General features: G+C 40.5%; 1 protein-coding gene and 1 long non-coding RNA gene across 3 annotated transcripts in view; both read left to right on the top strand.

Annotated features, from left to right (window-relative positions):
• The window catches only part of LOC139587858 (uncharacterized), a 111,052-nt gene extending 100,610 nt beyond the window's left edge, over positions 1–10,442 (top strand). Inside the window, exon 9 of the long non-coding RNA XR_011678523.1 lies at positions 7,133–10,442. This is a non-coding gene — a long non-coding RNA (uncharacterized lncRNA). The remainder of the gene's footprint in view (positions 1–7,132) is intronic.
• Positions 10,443–11,208: 766 nt separating this feature from the next.
• TRIM24 (tripartite motif containing 24) overlaps positions 11,209–27,028 on the top strand; it is a 54,995-nt gene continuing 39,175 nt past the window's right edge. Inside the window, exon 1 of one of the 2 annotated variants that reach the window (XM_071422512.1) lies at positions 11,209–11,678. In XM_071422512.1, coding sequence (XP_071278613.1) covers positions 11,282–11,678 — 397 coding nt within the window. In that variant the 5' untranslated portion in view covers positions 11,209–11,281. The remainder of the gene's footprint in view (positions 11,679–27,028) is intronic. The other variant, XM_071422511.1, reaches the window with a different exon arrangement.

Here is a 27,028-nt window from a genome sequence, read left to right on the forward strand (position 1 = left end):
CAATCCATGCTCCCTGTGCAACCCAGGAGGAAGGACTTTTAACCCAACACAGAGCACTGGCCCTGGCTGAGCAGCTCACAGAAAGCTCTCAGTACTCCTCAGTCCCAGTGCACCAGCTCTCATGGACCCCAAAGCATAGGTGCACATCTGCCTCATTTCCCTGCACTGCCTGATTGTATTTCCACCCTCTGCCAAGCTGGTGATGGCCACAGGACCTGAAGAGGGAAAGAGTGAAATACTGCTTTCACCAAGGTATATATGAGAGGATTGTTGGGTGCTTCTAAGTCTGAATCACTCAATTTTCAGTGGCTTGCAATATCACTAACACAGTTTCTTTTTTCCACTACCTTGTTAAATGGAAGAAACCCTTCTCTTTTATTTGAAACATTGGTTTTCTTCAGCTCCCTGTATTTCCTCTACAAGTCCTTAGGCATTTTTCTTAATATAACTCTGTGCCTCAGCTACTGAGGTAACCATATAAGAAGAGTGAGGTATATCTGACATGACTCCTGTGTGACTCTGATCTGACACAGCCCAAAATACTGTTGGGATGTGATTGCTACATAGCAGTCAGCACCGAGCTAGCACAACACTGGGGGAAATCTTAGAGGCTGCAAAAAGAATGCAGCAACATTGGGAAGGAGGCATTGAAGTGTGGCAAAATGTGAGTAAAGGAATGGAAAGACTGAAATGGAATATTAAAAGTAAATGCACTCAGGAAAAACATATCAGAGCATGAAGGCTCCTACTCTCTGCAGACACTGGAAATAGATACTGACAATGATAATATATAATTGTTTTTTTCATTTGTTATACAAAAGAATGTACATAAGAAAAATGAGGTAGGAAAATGAAAGGAACAGATTAACAAATGCACCTGAAATTTGAAAGGTATTGGACTGGCATAATTCCAGTGGCAAGAGCAGGAATCATTAACTTGAGCTATTTAGCATTCATATCAGGGCACAACTGTAGAAAACTACAAAATGGAAAAAAATCTGCACTGGTCTATCAGATAACTATAAATAATTTAAAACAAATTCTATCTTATATTTTACAAATCAGTGGACAACTGATTATGCTGTTACGTAGTTTTATCACAGCTACCTCCTTTTATCAGAAAATGGTGGGGGGTGTTAAGCTAATGTACATTGCTTTTACCACTCCTATTTTGGTGGTTCAATTTTTTCCTAGGAAAAAAAAAAGAGTTGTCATGTTCATTGTTTGATACTGCTGCTATTCAGATCTGGTTTTACATTAATTCTTCTTGATTTGTCACTCACATGTGATTAATCAAGCAGAAACTAAGAAATAAAATTATGTATTTTGTAAAGGTGAACTAAGGTTTCAGTAACTGTGAAACTGTGGGTAGGAACACTGTGACAGACTGTCAGGAACTCCAACTTGGTCTAGTTCTAGCTACACTGGTGGAGTTATGCTGAACCATATTTTCTGAGAATCTGAATTTTAAGTATCCTTGCTATGTTCTTCATAATGCAGTATAATCTCTGTAGGAATAATAACTTGGGAAAATTTTGCTTTGGTCAATATCTGAAATGAAAATTGTGTCATTAGCTGTGAACTGTCTCCCACGGCAAAAATACACCCAGTTATTACTTGAGACCAAGGAAAAAAATTGCAATATTCTCCTTATTTTAATCTTTTACTAGATTATGATAATGGCAAATTAGAAATTACTTCCAAGTTCCAACTTCATATTAACATTTAGGATATCTGTCTGCTGCACATTTAATATTATTTCCAATTACAACAATATGTGAGATATCTCAGTATTTGAGGTCCCTCACAACAGGCCCATGGGACAGGAAAATGCAATTTCTGTGCAAATGCAAACAGAGCTATAGACTGTTTTCCCCAGGGAAGTATGTGATTGATACATGTGTATATATATAAAATATAGATATGTCTGTTATATACATGTGTGTGTGTGCATATCTATAAACTCAATCCAGTTGTGTTTAAATCCAGAATATGTCCCTGATGCATGAACCATAATCCTTGATCCTATATCTTGAAATCAAATGATACCCTCAAAAAATATATTAAAATTCATTATACTCTAGACATATTACTAAAATATTCCTTTGAGGTATGACTTGTTTGAATAGAAGTACAAGAAATAAATTAGGCGGTTATTTACTTACATACTGCCCACAGTTCTATAGATTTATGAGGAAAACAGATCTGGAGTGCTGCATTGCACAACTTTGTAATGCTGCAGTTAGATTTTCCCTTGTATTTACAGGCTGGCTTATTTTAAAATCTATTCAAGCACTGGAAAATCATAAATATGCAGCTCCACAGATCTGGAGGACAGGTTCCTGTGACTGTAATACATATCTTCTTTTGGCAAAGCTCTCCGATCTAGGGTCAAACTCTGCTTGCTTTTCTCGTGTTTGATTTGGGATGGAAATACACACGAGTGAAGGAACAGGTTTTGTCAGAGTATTGTATGGCTACACAGTGCTGACTGCTCCAAACATGAGCAAAAATATGTACTAAGGTTATAATCTAAGTGAGGCAGAATGACAATGTTTGGTAGAAATATTTCTAAGAGATCTATCAGCACCTTCATGATTTCATAGGAAATCTAACTAAAATATGCCTGATATATGGCTATTTATCCCTCCCAACCAGAACTTCTGAAGGCTCATAGTTGAAGCCTCATTTTGACTCCTCTATTAATATTAGAATTTGTTTTAAAAATGAGTCAACAGATATAAAAGCTGGTATCAGCCTTAACACCTTCAATTTCTGATCATAAATGCAATTAAGAATCACCCCTTTATTTTAAATCCAGAAGAGAGCATGACTGAGAAGCTGGAAAGTTGGCATCCTGGTACCATCAATGCTCTATCACTCTCTTGTGATGGGGCACTGTAGAGCTGCCACTGGCATGCTCATTGATTTTTGAAGATTCTCTTTCCTGCAGCCAACCAAAGCATGATAACTCCCTCCTCCAGCAAAAAACTGGAGCACACAGCAGTGCTGTGTTCAGGGCATGACTGAACATTTGAGCAGCTGACGTGGCACCACTTCATCCCTGGCACTGCTGCCAAAAGGGTTGTGTATCACGTCATAACCCCAGGAAAGAATTTCTGTACAGCTGGAAATCGTAGGTGAAAAAGCAAAGGCAAAATGAACCTTACCTGTCTTCCCCAGATATTACCCAAACAAAAAGATTTTATAAAAGGAAATGCTCTTAGATGTTGAGCGTTTGCCTAGATCCTATATAATATAATATATATAATCTACTATATATATCTATATATAATCTACTATATATATAATCTAATATATAATCTATATATCTATATATAATCTACTCCTTTAAATTTCATTATAATACCTTAAGAGTTAATACCATAAATAGTTCCATTATCATGTAATCCCCAAAGAATGAATGCCAAAAATAGTGACAGCAGAATGAACAAATTGGAGAGAAGCTGGGGATATCTCATCCCTTATGTCGTCGGGCTGAAATAAGTCATATTGCATGTCTCCTATGGCAAAGAAGACTTTCATGACTGGGAGGCCAGGTTAGAGCCTTGAAATTTCTGTGCAGCAGTCTTGAGGTCTGTCCAGACACAGATGGTTGAAGGGCTCAGAAGGTGTTATTCCAAGTAACACAGTCCTGTGTCTATCCACTGTGGCTTTTAACCAGGATTGTGACTTGTTTATCCTCTATTTTGTTGTCCCACCCTCTATTCAGGGCTGCTCAGAGAAGTTGTGTAATGAAACAGAAGAGTTGGTTTGGCTCCAGCTGGTCCTGGTGCCTGTTGTCCAACATGGGTTTGGTTTAGTTGTGGGGACAACACTTGGGACACAATGAGAGAGGAACTCAAAATACTCAGAGGCTTTTGAAGAGCTTAATATTTTATTTACTAGCTAGTTACCACTGCAAATAAAAATTTTAGTACACAAGATAAGATTAGTTTTATCTTTCTGCTAGGAAATCTGTAGCATGTTCCTGCAACTTAAATTGATAGACTCTGAATTTTCTAATAAGCTTTGCTTCTTTGAAAACCAACTGTCTATAAACAGCAACATGTGAAAGCACACCAACCCTTCCTATTTTTCCTGTAGGTATAGTCAGAATCCTATCTCCAAACAACCTTAAAGAAAGTTTTCGATGCTACTTTTTTATTCTTGTTAGTTCAGCATAGCCAACAGTAAAGGCCCTGTTGACATTAGGCAAATGTGCAATGATGCAGCAAAATCAATTTAGTCACACTGATGCAAATCCCTCACACAGATGTAATGCCTGTGTGCAAAGTAGGGCATTTCTGAATATACACAATATTTAAAATGAAGTGAAAGAGAGAGATCCTATTCCTCCCAATTGATTCCTTAATGTGATTCATATGGGTGCCCCTGAAAGCCTAAGTTGAAAGAAAGGGACTTTCTGGTCAAAAATAAGCGTTCATTAGGAGTACTGTTGATCAGGAAGGAATATTATGACCTTTAAATTCCAAGTTGCAGTAGCTTAACTGATGGAATAATACTTTAAAAAATACCCTTTACCTTTAAACCAAGAGTATCTGACCTTAAAATCACTAGGAAAAGAAATACATGATTGCATAACTCCATTATATGGTTACTTTTCAGAATAGAAGTGAAAATTAATGTGTTTTTGGTCCTGGGCTGTTTTTAGTAATTTAATGTGATCTGCTGTCAACAAGAGGGAAAACAAACCTCTGATGTTCAATAAGACTAAGAGAACAAAATGTACCTTACTATGGGTATTTAGTAAAAGTTCTATGGGCAAAAAATGGCACAGCCTGTGAAGGCATTATTGAAAAACAGGTGAGGTCAGCAAGGAATACCAGTAATGAGGTAATGACCATCTTCCTTTGCAGTCTGAAAAGGTTTGGGAATTTTTTTTGCTTTTTTTTTTTTTTTAATAAAAATGCTTCACCAAACTGAATTTGAAGCAAAAGTTTTAGTAATTTTGTAAGTGCATTTTAGATGTTATGGAGGAAAAAAAGTTCCAAAGACTTCATGTATATAATTTATTTAACATAGTAATAAATGAAATATTAAAATCCAAATATAATATATTTATTGAAAGCATAGTTTTTAATCAAATCCGGGGTACGTTGCAATACTTTTCTTTAAAAAGTATTTTAAATTTGGGAAAGCTCTTTCCCAATCTGAATGGAAGCACATTTTGGAACCTGGGATCCTTTTTGTTAAATGAATCTGTGATTCTCCTTGCAGCTGAAGACTCACGCTAGGGATGTGAAAAGATATGCAGGGCTTCTTTTCCATGTACATTCACCTACAACCTGACTGTTAAAGCAACATTTTCCTCCTCCACCCTGCCTCAGAAAGGAGACTAGGAAGTCCCTTTTCAGGAATGAAATCAGGGCATAATCTCATCCTGGTAGATTACAGTCTCCCAGTGGAGCCAGGTGGCTTGAGGAAACGTGGTTTTGTTCATATATTGCCAGGAGCTGGCAGTGCTTCATTTTGTTCTAGCAACAATGCTAACAAGAACCTGAGTAGGAAACCCTCATGAGAGAAGGAATCACAGAATATGCTGAGTTGGAAGGGCCTCACAAGGATCATGGAGAAGGGCAAGGGAAGTGCTCAGGCATGTAGGGAGCTAAGCAATCAATTATTACTGAATTTCAAACCCACAGGCAATACAACTATACCCCCTGCTTTATAATTACTGAGATTCATCAACAGGAGCTGTGGCCCCCACTGGGCAAGTCCCAAGTTCCTTGAAATGAGTCTAATACCCAATGAGGTTACTTGTGCTACTGCAGAAAGATATTTCTGGCCTTTTATGTGTCAGAAAAGAAACTGGATGTGACAGATTTGGAGCTGGCCTGTGATAATTTAGGAATGTGGTCTGTTGGCCTGATTATTTGGTTGAATATCTGGGTTTAACTCATCAGAGATTAACTTGCAATTGCATTCTTAAATCATCAGGGCTGATCTGTGCTCCTTACCCTGGGATACCCCACTTCCACTGGCACTGCACAGCCAGGAGCACAGGGACTTGGAAGGGGAAGACATTAAGTTTTGAACCACAGCATCTCTACGTGGGCAGGGCTAGAATCCTACTCATCCCTAGGAGAGACAGAGGGTTCCAAAGGTGCATTGGGAATTAGAGATGGGACCTGTAAGTGTCTGACAAAACAAGTGGATAGAGCATTGTTAGGAGACATTAATTGTGATATGTTCATGTATATCTAGGTTGTTTCCACGTGTTTGTGGAATTTTCAATGAAAGTGAAAACTAAAAAATACCTTTGGAAGAAAAAGGGGGTTGTGAATACCACAATAATTTCCATCAGTTTTTATCTAATACTGGGTGTTCAGAACTAGCATGTTGCCTCTCACCTCAGGCAAGCTCCTTTTCCCTGAAAGGGAATCTAATGGATGAACCCAGAGTTAATTTACAAAAGCAGAGTGTATTCCCTGGCCATGAAACCAATAGGAAAGTGTGCAGAGGTGATATTATTCCATAGTTTACAGTGGAGATATGTTGTGTGGAGAGCTGGAAACATTACAAGGCAGCTGCCCACTCCAGAGTGCTGGACCCAGCCTTATTTGTGGTGAGCTTTCAGCTGAAACTGGTCAAGCAAATCTCTTCTCAGTTGTTAAAGTCTCTGTTGTTATTTGCCAGGTGCTGGAGAAATATTTTACTTGGGTAAAGAGCATAAATAATAGGACACAAAAAAGGTTTCCAAGAAATCATCCTCCAATCTGGAAGAAAAGTTATATGTGTGTGTCTGTATATTTTAGGTGACTGAAATATAAAAAACAGAAAATTGAAAATCCTAAGAAAATTACCTGAACAAGGTAGTTTTTCTTACTCTCTCCTTACTGAAAGGACAAGTCAGTATAGCTTGATGGGTTCTTGATTGTGGAGTTCCAGAAGGCAGCCTACAGATCTAAGCTATATTCTAGATCAATTCCTAATTCAGCCTTCAGAGCTTGGGAGGGACTATGCTCATTCATTGCTTGTACCAGATGTTTTAGTATGTAAAGTTCTCCTGCTTCACTGTTGCTGGAAAGGTTAATAAATTATGTTTGCCTAACCATGAATTCCTAATGCATTCATCTTGCTTTCAGTGAACATATTTTATATTTTACAGATTTTGAAAACCAACCACATATGAAGATGTCAATTTCTCAAAAGGACACGGACCAGGAAAGGCTGTATATTCTGGGACACATCCTCCCAGTGACTGCTTTGTGTTGCTGTGATAGAGTCTGGCCAGAAAGCTGCCAGATCTATGTCTTGGATGACTACTGTGTCAAAAGCATTTTTTAATGACACAGATGGAGCACTGAGTCTCCTCCCCACTTCCTTCACTGTTGCCACATAAAGGTTAAACTGGACTGGCACACTGCAAAGCCCCATGGTTTTTAGTCTGTAAAAACAACTTTGGAAAGAGACTGTTTAGTGTCACATGGCTGCTTTAAGAGGAGGAAATGCACATGCTGATGTTTAGCGGTAATCTGGGAAGATTTGCCTCTGTTGCATTTGCAAGGCCAAGTGACTTCCACTAGATAACATCTGTTGCATTAGCAAGGCCAAGTGACTACTAGAAGATCTAGAAATACAAGAAAGAGACAAACTGAACCAGGGACAAAAGGAGGAAATTAGAGCCAGCAAGTAAGTTCTAAGTGCAAGGAACTTCTAGTTATGAGATCTCCATTGAGAAATTCTTCAGTGCAGCTGGCAGTCATTTCTTTCTGCAGCTGAAGTTTCTGAATGATAACTTTTTGTGGAGTATATCACAGGAATGTAGATTGCAAAGGGCAAAAATCTAGACTGCAGCCACAAAGTATATATCTGAACAGAAGGTAAAATGCTTCTGGAATTTGCTTGAAATGGGATGTCCAGAAGAAGCAGAGGAGGTAGCAAAACAAATTGTAAACAGAAGTAATGAGTAGCATAGCAAGGGAAGAGAGAAGCAGCCTCAGATTCTGGATGTTTCCTAGGTAGTCATCTTGATTTCCAGCCATCAGCTTGTCACCATTGTCATTCTTTCTTCATTGGTGTAACTCATTCCAGTGAAACACTGGAGAGCCCAACAAGTCATCTTCTATCAGAAACTGGACAAAACCATCAGCTGTTTTCAGACAGAAGTGAGTACAGCACATATTGCCCCGTGGTGGGTTTGTCTACATGACCTTTTCCAAAAGCCCCAAGCCAGCTCTGCCAGTGTTCCCTGATGGCCAGGTGTGGTGTAGCTGTGGCCAAAAGCTGTGCACCCAGGTCAGTGTAACGATGCCACTTCTTTCACTGATTGTTGTCACACTTTGCCTGAACAATGTCGTTGTTTAAAGCTTTTTAAACAACCACAAAAGCTTTTTTCCTTGCTCCCTTGTTTACATGTACTGAATGGTTCCTTATCTCAGGGTGGTTTTTTCTGTTCCTCCATGCCCTTTTTGTTTCTGTCCCAAGTGCTCCTAATATGATGCCATAGCTAACAGGAAGGCTCTACATTCAAATTCAAATTATGCAAGTTCAAACTTTCATTTTAAATCAGATTCTGTTCAGATCCAACGGCAACTACAGATTTTACAGGCAGTTTGAGCGAGCTTTGCAAACATCGCAAGCAAACAAACTTTGCAGGAAACATAAATCCTATTATTTTACTAATCTTTGGGATACTGCCTCACCGGGATCATCATTTGCAACAGAGCATCTACTCAGTTCATTCACAGGGTGATCTTTGTACCATTACACAGTATTGCTGTTTTCCTATGCTGACATCTGTTAGAGAAATAGTTCATACTAGTTATGGGAACTACCTAGTTTGATGATCTTACGACTTGCTATTACTCCTCACAAATATATTATTTACTGAGTTTCTGATCATGTTTGCTCTCAATACTAATCAATCAATCTTCAGTTATTGCCTGTTCCTCAACAGACCCTTTCTAATGTCCTTTTTGCTAATTTTCACCTTGCAGAACCTGTACCATCCTCCTTAACTTTAATTCCAGAACCCATTTCATCATTCATGGCATGCTCTCAGCCTGCAAGGTGCTATCACAATGGATTGTTAGCACCTCATCATAGGATGTTGGATAACCAAACCCCTGGGGGGGAGGAAAGAGGACTACAGGACTCTCCTACCATGTGGTGACTCTTAGTAAAGGGACAGAGGCAGCTGGACTGGGAGGCAGGAGGTGTACTTCAGGAGAGCGAGGCATTTTTCCCTTGTGTGTTGGCAGATCATGGGTTGAGAATGTATGGCTTGTCCCTTCCATTGATATTCTTAGTCAGGGAATGACATGTATTTACCTCTTAACAATTCCTCATTGTAAAGCCAAATCCGTTCCTCCTCCCCAAAACAACCTGTGGTATTGTTCTCCTGTTACCATGATAAATTATGCATGTGAGACACGCTGAATCATGACAATGCTCCTGTACACAGTTGTTCCTTGTGCTGGAGAAATTCGTATTTTGTCATGTACGGCTTTATCATGGTCCTCTTTATTATGGGACCAATGTTAGGGTCTTGGAGAAATTGCTAGGAAGTGGGAAGTATACTGGCTGCTCTGGGAATTTAGGCACAGACATCTGGAATATTCTGAGGAGCTTGGAGCTGGTTTATGGTTGATCTAGCAACCAACGTGGTAGATCTAGCTTTGTCTCTGCATACATACTTCATAGTAGCTCACAGAATCACAGAACAGTTTGGGTTGGAAGAGACCTTAACTATTATCTGCTTCCACCCCACCCTACCATGGGCAGGTCACCTCCCACTACACCAGGTTGCTCAAAGCCCTGTCCTGATAGATAACACAGAGAAGAGAAATTTTCAGTTCTCCTGAAGTTGCTGGATAGAGCTTAAAGACCAACTAACAAAAAATGATAAAAGAATGTAAAAGTGTGCACACAGGATGATAAATGTAGCTGGAACCAGTAGATAAACAGATAAGGAGGATTATAGTGGCTTTTTGGGCCAAGTTATGTAAAAAGAAGCAACAGCGCATGCCCTAAGATAAGTTCAAGGAAATGTCATCTGTAATATGGGGGGCACTTGGTGAGTACAACCACCAAAGACTCCTTCAGACAACCCTCTAGGGACATTAAAAGACTTTGAGTAGGAGGAAGCTGCATGCAAATTAGTTCTATGAAAAGTGATGTTTATGTATCACCCAGAAGTACACTGTAATCAATATGTGTATGATCATGATGGAATGAATACCTTGTTCTACCTTCTGGACACGCATCAGATAAACAGAGATATCCTTCTGATGTGTCCAGCACTGTAATAAAGAATGCCTGCTGTCTGATACTCAACATTGTGTTAGAAAGTTTTGTTGTCTGATTTCAGTATCGGTCCAACATTGCCTTGAACACTTCCAGGGTTGGGGCAGCTGCAGTTCTCTGGGCAGCGTGCTCCAATGTCTCACCAGCACAATACTAAAGTTGTGTCAATAAAATGTTGTGTCTAAACAAGAATTGTACTTTTCTGTTGTATCTTTTTAATTGTACCAATCACCAGTTAGCTTCAGTCAGGTAATGTGGCTGCATGTGGTAGTATTGCTGTGATCCACCAAGCCAACAAAACTTACAGACTCTCACCTGCACACAGAGCAGGGAGAAGGGTGACCTCTTTTAAGCCCTGTCCAAGGGACAAAGACCTCTCACACAATCACAGAACGGGTCAGGTTGGAAGGGACCACAGTGGGTCACCTGGCCCAAGCTCCCCTCTCAAGCATGGTCATTCTAGAGCACATGGCACAGGACTGTGTCCAGATGGTTCTTGAGCATCTCCAGTGAGGGAGATTCCACACCCTCTCTGGGCAACCGGTGTCAGAGCATGGCCACCCACACAGTAAAGTTTTTCCCCATATTCAAGAGGAACTTCTCGTCCTTCCTCTCACCCGGACAGAGCCAGGCAGGCACCCAGCTGGGCGGGAGCGGTCGCCGGTACCGGGGAGAGGGCGGGGCTCCCGGGGCGGGGCGGGGCTCCGCGGCGGCCGGGCCGGTTCCCGCGGGGCGGGCGGGGCAGCGCTCGCCTCACGTCGCGGGGGCGGGGGCGCGGTCCCGGCGGGGAGGGGCGGGGCACGGGCGGGGCGGGGCGCTGGGCGGGGCGCGGGGCGGGGCGGGCCGCGAGCGGCCGTTGGCGGCGCGGCGCGGCGGGGCAGCCGCTGCCGGGGCGGGCGCACGAACACCCGCGGGGTGGGGGCCGGTAGGCGGCGGCGGCGGCGCGGGCGGGAAGCGGCGGGGCTGCTCCGCCTCCCTTCGGCTCTCCGGCGGCGGCCGGCGTAGGACAATGGAAGAGGCGGCAGCGGCGTTAGCAGCTGCAGCAGCGGCGGCGGCGGCGGGGGGGCCGTGCCCGGCGGACCGACCGGGGGCAGCGGCGGCGGCGCTGAGCGGGGAGAACGAGGCCGAGAGCCGGCAGGGCCCGGCGGAGCGCGACGGGGACGCGGCCCCGCTCAACCTGTTGGACACTTGCGGCGTGTGCGGGCAGCCTATCCAGAGCCGGCGGCCCAAGCTGCTGCCCTGCCTGCACTCGGTGTGCCAGCGCTGCCTGCCGCAGCCGGACCGGTACCTCATGCTGCCCCCCGTCCTGACCTCCGCGGCCGCCGCCGCCCTCAAAGAGCCGCCGCCGGCGGCGCCTCCCGCCTCGCCCGTCTCTTCGCAAGCCTCACCGCTGCACTGCACGCCCAGTAAGTGCCCTTTCTTGCCCGTACCCCCTTTGCCCCTGCCTGGGGGTGCTGCCCCCTCCAACGCCGAGGCCCCGTTTGAAGGCACGGGGAGCTGTCGGGACCGGGTGCCGTGGGCGGGTGCGGGTGCCCGGCCGCGGAGCTGCCGGGGCACGGAGCTGTCGGGACGGGAGCTGCTCGCCAGCGCCAAGGCTGGCGGCCGGGTTGTGCTTCGGCTTGGTTTGTTTTAATCGTTATTTTTTAAATTTCCCACCTCGGAGGGAGGCAGAACTACTGTGCTTTCCCAGGACCTCTGTGTGCGGGTGGAGAGGGGCGATGAGAGCCGGCCTGCGCTCCGGGCCGCGGGTGCGGGGCCGGGCAGCCGTTATCGGGGGAGCCGGGAGGCTTTGGCCGCTGGCCGGCGGAAAAGCTGAACGCGGGCTGATAGCAAGGCTCGAAAACGTAGCGAGAGCACAGACTCTTTATGAGCGGTGTTTGGAGTGCGGCCGGAGGGGAGTCCTGCAGGTGTCATCCGCCGCGCCTGGGCGGGGACCGGGGCGGCCCAGCAATAATAACACTTGTCCGGGCCATGGGCAGCCTGCGTGGCTCTGCTGATGCGTTCATGCACCACTTACTCGCTAATTACCGCGCCGAAGGAAGAATGCCGCGAGGAAGTTCTGTTAAGCTCATGTACTGACACAGTAGCCTCTGTCAGTGTGTTTGAAAAGTACATGTCGCTGTAGAAGGTGGGGAATAAATGCCTTCCGCTCGAAACTACTTTCCTAATGTTTTTGATTTTTTTTCCCCCCTAACCCTCTTAGGCTAGGTCTACCGGATCACTTGGTTTTGTTAAAGGCAGTTTCGTCTGAGAAAAAAGTGCAAACAAACATCCTGTAGTGGTAGCTGGTTAAGGTCTTGGTAAAACTTGTATAGGAAAGAGGAAGTGTGATGGAAATTGAGCTAATCCATAGGTATTAGTGGAGGTTGTACTTGCTGGAATGTGTAGCGGGGGGCTCAAGTGAAAAGTAGTAGCTCCAGGTTGACGTTCTTAAGTCCTTTAAGTGGACTTATTAAACTTGACCATCCTGCCAGAGTTCTGACCAAAGATTACCATTTAATTATATAAAGTGTTTGCAGCAATTCGTAAAGGAGACACCCCTCTTCAGAGAGAGAAATATTTGGAACAGCTAGAGATTTGCTTCAGAATATCCGAGAAACTCCCAAGTATGTTAACAGGATGTGCTGAACTCTTCATCTATGTGAATGTCTGTGCTAGTAAATTCATTCAGTCTTTAATTGTAGCATGTAAAGTCTGTCGTAGTCAGAGTGTCTAATCAAAAGTTACAGAGTGGGAAAATCTGTAGGACCCAAAGCTTATATACTTAAGCTTGATTGATTCAGGATGCGTTATTGCTCATACATCTATGAGTAGAAAAGGGAAATTCTGCATGGGAGGAACAGAAAAACACAGACTCTGGAGTATGATGAGATACTTGGAAATAGGAAAGAGGGCATAGATACAAGCTCAGGAATTTGCAAGGTAGTGTAAGAGGCAATACCATCATTGTCTTCTGAGATAAGAAGTCATGAACAGTATAGGTCCATTCCCAGATGTTCTATATAAAAATAGCAGAAAGAGGGATCTGTAGCTGAATGAGAAATGAGGTGCATCATAACAATTAAAAGATTAGTGCTGTTCAAACATCTGCCTGATAATGAATCACAGCAACAGTAAGCTTGTAGCTCTGTTCCCTCCTTTTGGTTGTGAGTTGGTTCTGTATGAATGATTTCACAGTACATACTCCTTCTCATTCTGCAGATTTGCAGACATACTGTATTTTTGGTGACAATTATTTTTACCCTCTTGACTTTTCTCCCAAGCTACTTTCATGCTTCCATACTAGAGTTCATTGTCCAGTTGGAAGAAGAAACTCACACTCACCTGGAGGCATTTTTTATATCTTTACTTGTCACATGTTTGTCCTGGTTAAAATGACAGGGACTGTATAGTAGTCCTATGGCCAAACTTGGTGAAGTGCATTGTCTACTTTGTTTTCCAACTGGTACAAAAAAACCTGTGAATTTGAAGTTAGGATTGGGAAAATACCCACCTGTTATCATCCAAAACTGATTATATAGAGGAAATTTGTTACAACTAGAGGAGTTCTTAAATTCTCACAAGGAGGAAGGACCAAAGTGGTGCAAATCTGTCTCTTCTGGTAGTATATTGTGCAAAATGCTTAGGAGGAATGACATGAAGAAATGAACTGAAGAGTATAATCTTAGAAAGCTGGATAACAAATGACTCTTCTGATGCAAATTATGAAATTACTGTGACTAAACTGAAGAAATAAGCATCAAGGAAGCTGTTTGTGCTGCAAGAAATGTCCTAAGTAAGAAACACAATAGAATTGCAAATTTTGAAAATGTCCTGAGAGATAAGCAGACCGCTTCTTATGCACCTATGCTGAGCACTTGAGTTGCACAAAAAGTAGCCTGAAGAAAGATTGGTACAATTGAGTCTGTCTTGAGCAAAACAGAGGATGTGATTTGAAAAGTGCTTCACCAAACCAGCCTTGTGTGTTGTATGGATACTGAAATTAGCTGAGAAACAGGCAGCTGAAGAGGTTGAGCTTCAAGTATAATCTGGAGAGACTTTTTGTCTCCATCGAACTGTTTCCAAGAAGAAACATTTGTTCACTTTACTGGAATAAAGTGTGCCTTCAACTTCCAGCATACAGACGAGTTTATTTGTTGGCTCTCTTTCTGTGAAGCTTCTAACAACTAATTAAGGAGCTGTGAAAGAAAAGACTTCAAGCTTAAAGTGAATTAAGAGTTCTGGAGTTGCTCACTTGAATACAAGATTCAGTATGGATGACAGCAGACACGTGGCACAACATACAGAGGAGTTTCATGTGAGAAATGCTAACTATTATTCCTCTTGCAAAGGCAAACTGGTGGAGAGGCCAGTTGGCATGGATATATTCTATACTGCCACATGCACTCAGTTTTGAAGTAGAATAACTTCTATAGAAAAGAAAACTTGGAGTTTCTGATTTCTCTACCATTCCTGAAGTTGGAGGTGTTGAAGAATCATCAGTGTGTCAGACACCAGTGGTTTTAGCATTGGAGAGTTCACTGCTTTCTGAATGTTCAGTGGTAGTTTATTTGCTATAGGTGATAATTTTGGTGTTGCACTGCCAAAAAATTGGTTGTCAGACAGAACATTATGGACTGCAGGGAGTGCTGCAAAGAGCAGTTCTGTAAATGTGACACTGGCTTGTGAGCAAGTATCTACAGCCACCTCTGCTAACTATTTGGCTGAGTTCATATGGGTTTTCTTTTTGTTCCTCCAATGGCCATTCTTTACTGTCCAGTTGTGTGAGTTACAACTGGAGCATACACAAAAAGTGCTGCTATTAGAAGTCTGCCATTTACCCAGATTTTGTCTGGGCTGCACTTCAATTAGCAAGCAGTAGCCTGTACTTAAAGGGTAGTGTTTGTAACATGCAGACCCTCATAGTACTCTTCTGGAATTTTGGAATGTGAAATAGGTGTGTGAAAGCTGCGAAGTTAGAGATTGAAATTCTATCCCTTCTCAAAACTTTTAAAGTTGCAAGTAGCCTTGCTTGTTCTTTGTCATTAATCTGTACATGAAATAGTCTTGGAACTGGTGTGGGGGAAATACTTGTGAATGGAGTGGCATAGCAAAGTTTTATGCAGCTATCATCATGAAATCTTACTAGTGTCAATGCCAAAATAGTAGAGGGAAAGGTTTTTTTTTTTCTGTAACTCGTCTGTAGCAAACCTGCTAGCAAACAAATTTATATGAAGCTGTTAGAAGCATATAATACTTGGACAATCCCATTATCTAAATTCTTGGGCAGTATCTGGACTAACATTTTAAATATATTCAATACATGCTGTTAAATAAGGAGTAAATACTTCAGGGTTACTAAACAAGGATTCAGAGCTGTTCATGTTTCAGGTTGTTACTTCCCAGAAATATTTACTTGGCAAGACAGTTTGAAATTCTCTAATGATGCTATGAGGACCTTACCCTTGACATCCCCCCAGATATGTGAATGGCATCTGCTTGTTTATGAAGTCCCACAGGCAGTCCTTTTACAGATAGGTTCAAATGCTTTCAGCTTCTCATCTGATCTTTACATCTGGACTTTCTGGTGTTATCACTTCATTTGACCTTGAAAATACAGCTTTTGACATTAACTTAAATTTTGTTACTTGTTTCTTTAGTTACTTCACTCCTTTAGCTGGATAGTTATTGGGATTCTTCTTAGTTAGTTTGAAGGCTATAATAGCTTCATTTGAGGTTTCTTGTGGTGAAGTTCATTTTTTCTTCCATGTCTTGGTAGTCTAAGAAGACTTAAGATTCTTTTTGTAAATCTGCCGCTACAAATTATTATTTCCATTTTGTCCTTGATATTGCCACTTGCTCTAAGTGGATTCTCTCCATCTTTGCCATTACAAAGAGCCCATATTTTGTTTGTGTACACTCACACTTTCACAAGCATGGTTGCATCCTTTTCACAAGGATCATCTTGTTTCTGCTGTGGTGCATCAAGAGATGAATTGTTTATTCTCCAACATAAGAAGATTTGGGAGTGCTAATATTTGGAAGTAGTGTATGTTATAGGAATATGTATAGGAAAGACATGTCAAGTGTTCATTCTGTTTTGGATTTGTGCTTATTTTGATTTGAAAATTCCCAGGGCCCCAGATATTGCATATGTGAAATGAATTTAGCATTGTTACAGGTGAAATACCATATTATTGTTTTGATAGCCTGTAATAGACGAATCTTTTGGTTAAAAAAAACCTAGTAAAAGCTTAAAATATTAATATAAGTATTAATGAATAGAGAAAGTTCTTATTTTTCTAGTTATAATACCCTTCTTTTAGAGAAAAGTATGCTCTCGAGATATATACCATGGGATATGATACTTACTGTACAAGTGTAATTTGAAATAGGGATATATTTGCCAAAAGTTACTGCTTTCTCTTCTACCAGGAATTCCATAAAAATCTGGAGGCATGCCTATACAGCCTTTATTGAGGCAGGCAACTGCATGTTGTGGAAATTAGCTTGAATCATGCTTGCTCTGATATATGATTAATCTAAGTATGTAGTAGATGTTTATTGTTTTATGTATGCAGAGTAGTATTTCTAGGGTAGTTTGGATGCATTTATGTTCTTGCTTCTTTCACTCATAGAAAGTGGAAGATTTAAAAGCTGAAGCCATCAGGAACATCAGATGAGTGGTAAAACAACTGCAGTTGCCCAGCTTGTTCCAGTTGGAAGCCTTAGAGAAATTAGGCTGTACAAGTTATCAAAATAGGTGTATCATTGTGTGAAAATTCTTTTCAGACAAATATTTCTATCCTCAGAGGCCAACCTAGCTCTGTTTCAGTACAAAATCAGCTAATTATGTCTCTGGTAAGCAACTAGTTTTAGCAGTGGAAAGGAATTCTAAATCATAAGGTGAAAGGATCATAAGGAAAGCAAATATATACTAATGTATTAAAAATTCTCAGGTGTGTCTAACTGAAAATGTATTGGGTTGTTTTAATGGTTATAGTAGGGATATCTCTTAAGAAAATATCTTGTCTGGAGAGCAAGGGAAAATAGTGGTGCATATGTTCATGAAGAGGCAAGTGGAAGAATGTTTTTGTGGGCGAGCTTATTCCTGGGAAGAGTGTTCTGAAGAACTACTCAGTTATGCAGCAGGTCTGCTGAATTCCATGAGTGCTACAAAGTGACCACATTCTCTCAACTTCACCCAGTTTGTTAAATCTGAGAAAGACATTTTGTTGAAACTTGATTCTGAATGCAGTATTGTTAAAGAAACTTGTCTTTTGTACAGGTAAGTCTTTATGCCAGCATTGTGTGTGTTTGCTGAGGTGCTGTAGGAGGAATTTCCATATTATTTAATGGAATTTCCCAGTAACAGTAAACTTGCAAAGCTGGTATTTTGCCTGTTGCATCTAATCTAAAAACAAGCCAGGGGAAAACCAAAAGGAACTTAGGTGAATTCTAAATAGGACTGTATTTCAGGATGAGTAACTGACTAGATGAAAAAATCCATTATTTCTGAAATTGGAAATTTAAGTTTTTAAAAGGTTTTTGCAGTAAAATTATATACTTTAATAAGTAGTACACTGGTTTGACCTTGGATGGATGCCAGATGCCCACCAATTTGGCAAATTTAAAGGACACAGAAAAAATGGTTTCATAAAAAATTCTGGTGATGCTTTTAAAATTTACCTCAGCAATTAGGTAGCTATGGAGTTGTGTATGCTTAAAGTAGGTGCTTGCAGTTCAAATGTGCTTTGAAGGCATCAGTGCCATAGTTGAACTGACCAAATCTGTTTTTTACCTGCTGGCCAGAGAGTATGTGTAAAACTCTTTCTTTGCCATTAAAGAAAGCATGAAACAGTTGTGTAAAGTAAGTAAGAAAATGACACAATTTTTTACCAGGAAACAGTCTTGTAAAACCAGCTATGAAACTGAAGGCTGAGCCAAGGAATGTCCCTAATTACTTGATACTGTGTCTCCAGTGATTCAAGTAAATGCTTATTTGAAGCTTTTATGTGGGACAAAATTGCGTATTACCTTACATACATTACTAACATGATAGAGGACTGATGTGAAACAAGGTTTCTAGTTATTTTTGAAGTTTATCAGTGGGCTGTGGGAAAAAGATGACAGTAAGCAAGGCTCAGCTCTTTGAACTGCACTCATGGGTTTTGAGGGCCCTTGGATTTGGGTCATGGAGACATCCTCATTTCAAAAAAGAGATATGTAACTCTGGTGGTAAATCCTCTGTAAATGGGAGAACATGGACAGGGGAGCGAAGCCATTTGCCTTCTGAATGCAGAAAGACTGATTAATAACTAAGTTGCCACAGGCAACTTTCTATTAAAATGGAGAGTTTCCCTTTCAACTGTAGTCCCTCAAGTGAATATAGCTTGAATTTGAATAAAACAAGACTGTAGTGCAAATACCCTTTGAACTAAAATGATTGCCTAATTTGAAAAGTGACTGTATAATTTTCCCAGTGAGCTAACACATCTGTCTGGATTGTGCTCATAAAAAAGAAACAGGGCTATTTTAACATACATGCTGACTTGGAAACCCCCCTGTATTTTCTAGGATGCCTACATGAGGTCAGAAAGCATTTAATAAAACTTACTTGATTGGCTTCATATGTTTCTAGGCATGTGCTCCAGAGTCTGAGCATGGTCAGGAATGTGTGGAGCTGAAGTTTGCTGAACTAATGCTCTAAGCCAGCCCTCACACAAGTTCATGTTGTGAACCTGCCACATCAGGGTACTTGTAACACTGATGCTCTTAGGGGAGGGAATGCTGGCAGCTGCACAGGGAATCAGTAGGTGGAAAGACAGAGGGAGAGAGCTGCAGCACTGCTGGGACTGGAGAATGAGACATTTTAAAGTAGGAGCAAGGTTCTAATTTTAAATGCAAGGTGCAGTGCCTTGACAAAACAGCCCAGCACCAACAAGTCTGTTACTAGAAATAAGCAGTATGCAAAATTGTCCTGAACAGCAGAAGTGTGAATTGAAACACATATTTTTTTTTCTATCATGGACTTTGCTTTAAAATGAGTAAAGTAGTTGCTGAAGTAACGTAGGAGTGTCAATTACATGCCCTTCTCACCGGCTGGTTTAAGAAGGGGTAGCAGCTTTGAATCTTCTTTGCCTTTGGAAAAACTTTGATGATTTGTAACTATCGCTTCAACAGTTTTCAAGTAAAAGTTGGAATTCATAGCATTGCCCAGCTGACAGTAGAACAGAAAACCATTTTAGTCTGAGGATAGTAGAACAGAACAGCACAGCCTTGCAGGAATAGGTAAAGGACGTAACTTAGGCAAACAGAAGTCATGCAAAAGGCAAGTAGGATGCCAGCTCAGCTCTGCAAGGCTGACAAAGCAGAAGTTACAGAAAAAATGATATTGTGCTTACTCAAAAGTGGGGGTCTGTGGCCACATTTCTCTTCACAGAGAAAAGCAAGGCACAACTTCCCAAGGATATTTCTGGGATTCACATGCTCAGCCATGGCTGCGAACTCCGGGCAGCCCAGGCTATAGCCAACATTGGATTCACCACTTAGAGTAAAAACAGGGCAACCCTGACGAAGGGGAGAAAATGATGAGGAGGACTCCATGGATATCAGAAGGCTAATTAATTACTTTATTATACTATATTATTGTGTACTATACTACACTACATCTAAACTGAAACTGCACAAGCACTCAACTGCATGGAATCTCATGACTGTCAGCCAACAGTCCTGACACACATGTACACTCACACACACATGGATTCAATTGGTCAATGAATCAAAACACTCACACCAGAATCCCATCAAGCAAATTCCTTCAGGTAAATAATCTTCCTCAATGCATTCCACTTGTTCCAAAACACACGAGCAGTAAATGAGATAAGAATTGTTTTTTCTTTCTCTGAGGTTCAGAGAATGCGAATCCCAGAAATATCCTTTGTAAGTTGTGCTTTGCTTTTTCTCTGTGAAGAGAAATGTGGCCACAGAGGTCAAGGAACAGTCACTTCAAAAGGGCACTGGACATTGAGGGCCACTGAAAAAGACCCCCAAAGAGCCCTGTAAGGACTCCCAATAAGGGGTGGGACTGTGTCAAATAAATACGTATACATGAAGTAAGGGGGGATAAGTAATGAATATGCCATCAGTGTGTATGATAAAAACCTGTTTGCTCAGGGAACTTGATTAGAGGAAGGATCCTCCAAGGGACCAGTGCACTGCAGTAGAGTTCTGCTTTGTAATACTTAAAACTTGTTAAATAGTTTCTGTGTGTCTGGTTTCAGTATCAGCCCCAAAGTGATAAATTAGGGTAGCAGGCAACTCATCAGTTGGATACTGAGATAAAGACAATCTGTTTAGCAGACAAGCTGTGTTTAATGAATGTAGAGCTGTATAATGATGGGTAGTGTCCCATAGCAGGACCTCAGAAATGGCTACGTGTCTGGGAACTTTGAAACCCTGGGGGTATCATATGTCTGGATTATATTTATCTCTTTTGTGTGTTTACAGATTCCTACCTTTTCTTGCTTAAGCAGTTGGTTTTCAGCACTCAATAGTTCTGTTCCTTATTTGCTTTTGTCTTGTTTAGGGGCCTTTCACACATTAGCAGCTATTGTTCTCACTTGTTCTAGCTGATGGACTGGTTGTTGAGCTTACTAACTACAGACTACTTGGCCTTCAACAGTTCAGTTTTATCTTCCCTGTGGGAGTAGGGAGAAGGGACTGTGAGGGTATAACCCACTGGTTAGCATATATTGGAAATCACTAAACTTAGAGTACTTAGATTGTTTAGTTTAATCAACTGTTAAAGGAACTTTAGAACTTCTAAAGGAGATAAAGTTTTGTTCAGTCCCTTCTCTATGCAAGAAACTCAAATGTGGCTTCAGAGCTCATGTGTTAAATGTTGTCTGAGTAAGTATTACCTCAAAACAGGCACATGGAATTCTTTCCTTGGTTAAACATAGGTGGTGTTCAGATAGAGCTGCTAGCATCTCTTGACTCCCATACAGATAAACTTTCTTCAAATATTGCACTCCAAGTTGTTAAATAGAATGTTTATTTTCTGCTTCATAGCAAAGGCAGAGTCCAGTCTTGTGCAAGAGTGTTCAGAAGTTTCTGGAATGGAACATGTGGGAGGACCTGTGGTCTTCCCTCATCTAGCAGTGAATTTTAAACAAAAAATGAAAGAAAATACTCTTATGTTTGTCGTAACTCCTATCTGTACCAAAACAATGACTTGCAAGAATTGCTTTTATCACTCAGTAAACAAGTATTTGATATATAGAGTTTTGGCACAGGCACCTTCAGTAAAATTGTGTGCATCTTGATGGATTGTGCAGGGAGACAGTACTCTTGCTTTTTGCTTTTCAGAAATGGCCTTATAGTTAGAAGCAAAGCCATGATTTGTGGTAGTAGCTCATGTGTCTTCTAGATTATTATCACAGCCATTGACACTCAACAGGGCCAAAGAGCTCTCCTCAAAATAATGATTTTAGAAGCTGGTTTGGCAAAATGAAGATGACTTTGTTTATGGGTATCCCAAATGGATTCAGCTGATGGTCCTCTTTGCTGCATTCCACCCTTTGTGCAAGAGCTGAATGTAGTCTGGATTCTTTAAGAAACTAAATGCTAATCTCACATCTTTTAAAAGTCCATTTAGCAACAGCATTATTGTATTGTGTTCCAGTCTGATTGTTTGTATTGTGTGGGCTTTTTTCCTTTTCCCTGCTCCCAGTTCCATTGAGATGAGGTCAGATTTAAAATGGTTTCTTTGGCTGCCTTTTTGACTGATCTAAATTTTTGAGAATATGGTGTAGGTGTTGTAAGATGCAGGATATTTGGCTTCAAACCTTTGCCAGAATCACTGTTGTTCTGGCTTAAAGTCGTGGCTGGTTGGTTTTGCTTTTCATTTCTCATTATGCCAGATAAGTAGATAAGGAACCACAATGCCATGGTGGAACCCTTGTGATTATTCCTTAAAAATAAAGAAGGAATAGAAGTACAGTCCTAGTTCATTCTCAAGCTGCTATTGGATGCCAAGTGTAGTATTTCTACAACTTCATTATCAGTCCTTTGAGGCAGTATGGTGCAAGAAGGTGGAAAGAGATTGAGTGAAGAACAGAAGGTATATAAATGGCACTTCTGAAGACCAGTTTTGGTAGAAGATGAATTTTCTTAAGCTTTGTTCTTTGTGCCAAGTGCCATGCTGGGAGAGCTCCTTTGAATGAGTTGTTCTTTAGTTCTGAGAAAATGGAGGAAACCACAGGAATACTAGATTTCCTCAGTGGATGTAGATATCCATTCACATCAGCCAACAGGCTCATGGTTCAGTTACCTAGTGCAGATACAGCAACAGGAGATACACCACGGGAACATAAGCAGTATCCCTGCTGGCTCTGTAACCTGCTGTTTTCTGAAAGCTGTAGGGTAGCTGTTAGAAATCCCTGTTGTTCTTATTTGACCAATTAGTTCATCTCTTCAACCCAGAAGGAATATGTTTTATTAGTTACATGCAGTAATTTCCGTATTGATGTAGTGTCAGAGGAGATGATAACACTGCTTCTTAATTACTGCTGCTTCTTGCATGCTGCATAGCCATGTGTGAATCTCACAATGCTTATATTGCTCCAGCTTGGTACTCTTAAAGCTATGTGGGAGCTGGGAAAAGCTGGGCACCTTGCTTTTTGAACCCTTACAATGGTGCTGTGGCATACTGGGCACGTGTAAGAGAAGAATATAAAGTGAGCTGGCTTTTTATTCCTGGCCATCTACACCCAAAAGTGCAATCCCCGTAAGTTGCAGTGCACTTGGAGGATATTCTCCTCTTTTAATGACTGGTTTTAGAATATCAGAGGAATTCTTGCAATTGAAGTGGATGCCCAGTAGTGGATAAGAATACTACTATAGTTACTGGAAAGAAGTGGATGTTTTTAAGGTGTAATTCATCTACCAAGTAAAAACATCTGCTTTAACAAGGAGACCACTCATGACCTGTTACCTATGTCTGCAATGAAGGGAACTTCATTTAACGTTTAGATGAATCCTGCTGAAGGTACTAAAACTTGGCAACACTGCAAAGAAACTTTATCCATTTTTCAGGTGTAAAATTCTATTCTGTGGAATCAGCATAATAAATCAGTATTAGTTTTGTGCTGCCATTAAGAGTTGCTTTTTCATAGATGCAAAAATCCTGCCTGCAGACAAGCTTTGTTGTTGAACAGCTTTTAAATATAACATGTAGTCAGAATAGGCTGGATTTGGGAGTCTTGGGTTATATTACTTAAATGCATTAAATGGCTTGGAGCTTTACTTTTTTATTCCATTAATAATGCCTTGCAGAGCACTCAAACTTATCTGATAGAAACTGTAGGAAATAGGTATCTATTTTTTTCTCTTATTAGCGTGGGAATTTTCATCAAATATTTTTTGTACCTTTCATTGTCTCTGTCCCTGTCAACAGCAAGCTTTAAAAATATAAATCTAGAAAATTTTAAAATACTGCCAGGTCAAAGTATTTGTTATAGAACAGATTTAATTGCATCACACATTCAAAATACCTTTAAAAATACTCTGAATTTATTGAGAAATACATAAATTCCTCTTTTTTGCTGTTGAGTATCTAAGTGTTGGCCAGTGTACTTGGGTGATAAATGTGCTGTTACTGTATTGTCGTTGAAGAATATATTGAAGAGACATTAATTAGTAAAAAAATCTCTTCTTAGTAACAATTAGCCCTTTTTTTCTCTCCACCCTCTCACCAAAAAAATAAACTAAATAAAGGCAGAGCCTATTATTTTAAACCAACGTATTATTTCTATGTAATTTTAAACATCCATTCCCTGCACAAATACTTTACAGATAAAGTTGATGGAATGTTCCATTACATTTTGCATCACTATAATCTGTGTTTTGAGATAGTTTGAAGGAAACATAACAAGAGGTCTTGATGACTTCTGAACTCTGTCCTTGAGGAGAGCCTCAAAATAAATATCCATGTAGCAGAATATGGACAGATGCCATGAACACTGCAGTTAACAAGTTGATGGCTCTGAATATGGACACTTCAAGATTTTAAACCAAGTTTTCCTTTGGAGCTACAGACTGCAGTTTGTTAGGGTGCAAAGATCTGTGTGCCTCAGTTGTGTTCTCCAGCAGGAACTTAAGATCACAGTATCAAAAATACATGGCATAGAATAGGCAGATAAACTGAAAGTCAGCTGTCTGAACTAAAATATCTTCTGCCATTGCTGAATTTTTGGGATGCCTGTAATATTTTAAAAATGTCTGGTAAATGTACTGCACAATCCACAGGAACCCTATTTCCTTCTGGAATAGTAGCTGGAAGCCAGGCAGGATATTACCTTCAAATTAGGTATGTCTGTTTAGGCACCTGAATTGCTCCCCTGAGCCTAGTGGCTGGGAAAATGAGGGCCAAGAGGATAGTTTGCCAAGTCTCTTAGGTAGTTTCCAGTTTCAGAGTGGTGAACACATTGAGAATGGAAGCAGACTGGTGAGGAACAGGTTGCAAGGATGCATCTGAGCACTTGAAGAAGAGAGGGAGTAGTATGAGCTAGTCAAAGGCCTTGAGTTGCATTATCACTCCTGTTTGGATGACATTTATAGTGAAAAACTCTGACTAAAGCCTGTTACCTACTGTTGTTTCTACTACCTACTGTTGCTTCTAATTTGGTTCCCTTAATATGATCCAGATTCTTAGAAGTTATTTTTTGAGGCTTTTTTTACCTTTACATCTGTTCAGTGTTGATGGGAATATTAAGGTAGCTGGGGCTAAACAGAAGAAGTGGGTGAAACCCTCAAGAGTGTCACATGTTGGAGTGTAGTTTTCATCCTTTCAACAAAGAATTAAAAAGAACTAACTCTTCCAGTGCCTGAGAAGGGCTTGTTTCTCTGGGTTGGGACTGGCTCTTACTGTCCGAATTACACTCTGCTAACCTGCTATTTTATAGCTAGGATTTCTGGGAATAGAGGCATTGTACTGCCACTGCTGAGCTAACAGCTGGTGGTAGATGAGAACTCAAAAAGATGAAGGCCAGAGTATGAAATGTAGCGCTCCAAAGAAATGATTATTAGCTGTGTTGTGCTGTAAGGCAGGGTTCATCTTCATACCAGAGATTCTAACAACAAATTTTTTTTATTCCAGTCATCTTTTTTTTTTTTTAATTAATTATTACATGTTAACATGCTGCTATTTATGGAGAAAGGTACTAATTTCCTTGTTCCAGAAACACATGGATACAATGGACTTGAGCACTGTTGGCAAGATCCAAGAGTATCTGCAAAATGGTATTTCAGTAAAATGTATAAATCTAAACAGTATTAAGCCCACTTTTAAAATGAAATACTTGGCTGCTCAGAGAAAACGATGCAAGAATATCACAGAATCTTAAACATCCTTGCATGTTATATGTCTGAATTCATTACATATCATTTGGAAATACTTGATAATTTCAGGACTGGAAAGAATGTATTTTAATTTTGATGAAAGAAATGCTCATCACAGTCAGCAGTGACAATTGGCTTGTTGGCAGATTCTGCATCATGGTTTAAGCACGTTCATTGCAAGACAGTGAGAGTTTTTGTTCATCATCTTGGACTTAAACATTGTCCATCCCACAATAACAATGTTTCCTTTTGTTAGCACTGTGACACTTCTTATAATTGTGTTGTTGAAGAAAATGCCTTGGACAGCTTTGGATGTGGATGTAAACTCTGCCACCAGAATTTCTTAAGGTATTCAGAAGTGGCTGGAGAGTCAATCCTTGCAAAATTTACAATTTTTGAAGTCTAATACACGCTATGTAAAATGTTTGAGGATTGGGCATATATAGCAAAAACAATGAACCATTTCACAGAGCAGCTGAAATATTTTAATTCAGCTCTGCAGTGCTTTCCAAGAAAGTCAATGTACTGCAGCATAAAAACTGGCCTGTAACACTCTTCCACAGGGGGGATTACAGCTAATAGTCTTTGTCTGGTTTTCATTTATTTGCATTTTAAAGGATTTAAAATAATATAAATTTACAATTAATTAATTATAATTTTAATAAACTTTTTGCTAGATTGGTGGTGGGTTGGAATGTTTATATCTTGGCAGTAGGTGCCAATTTTCCCTTGAGATGTGCCTCTTATTGGTTTAACCTATCTCCCCTCTACTAGCAGCAGCAGGCTGTCACAACTAGATGGGAGCAGCTTTTTCTGGAACAAACTGGTTTGAAGAAGTTGCCAATTTTGCAGCACCAGTAGTGGCTTAATGAGAAGCAAGAGGAAAGCAGTAATTATTTTAAAAATTGATTCAGACATTATTTCACAAGATACTGCCTCTCAAATTAAGTTTTCTAAGTGTTTGTTCTTAACTGGGAAACATGACCTGTGTAAATATAACCTTCTTACCCTCAAACCCATGCATTTTAATGAAAAGGCTTGCAAGTATTAATGGTATCTATAGAAAGAGCAAGAGGAGAAAAGAATCTGTAGCTCACAGTAAGAACACCCTAATTTTCTGTGTAGTTAAAAATCTTATAGCTGGTGCTGCCTTCAATCTCTGTCATACCTTTTATTAGTTTTAATTAGCATGTCCATGTTTTAAACATTTTAACTGGATGTGTAACTTGCTGCTAATATTTTTTTGTTCTGAAATCTGTATGGTTGAAATTTCAAGCAAAACATCTGTAAAACTGGGAAAGATTGCTGCACAAAACCCTAATTATTTATTCTGTAATGACTATGTCGTTGCAGGTAAAATTGCCAGTTGCTTCTG

The sequence above is a fragment of the Agelaius tricolor genome, unplaced genomic scaffold (assembly GCF_023055355.1).
Source record: "Agelaius tricolor isolate 1412-34295 unplaced genomic scaffold, bAgeTri1.0.p SCAF_3, whole genome shotgun sequence".
Lineage (NCBI taxonomy): Eukaryota > Metazoa > Chordata > Aves > Passeriformes > Icteridae > Agelaius > Agelaius tricolor.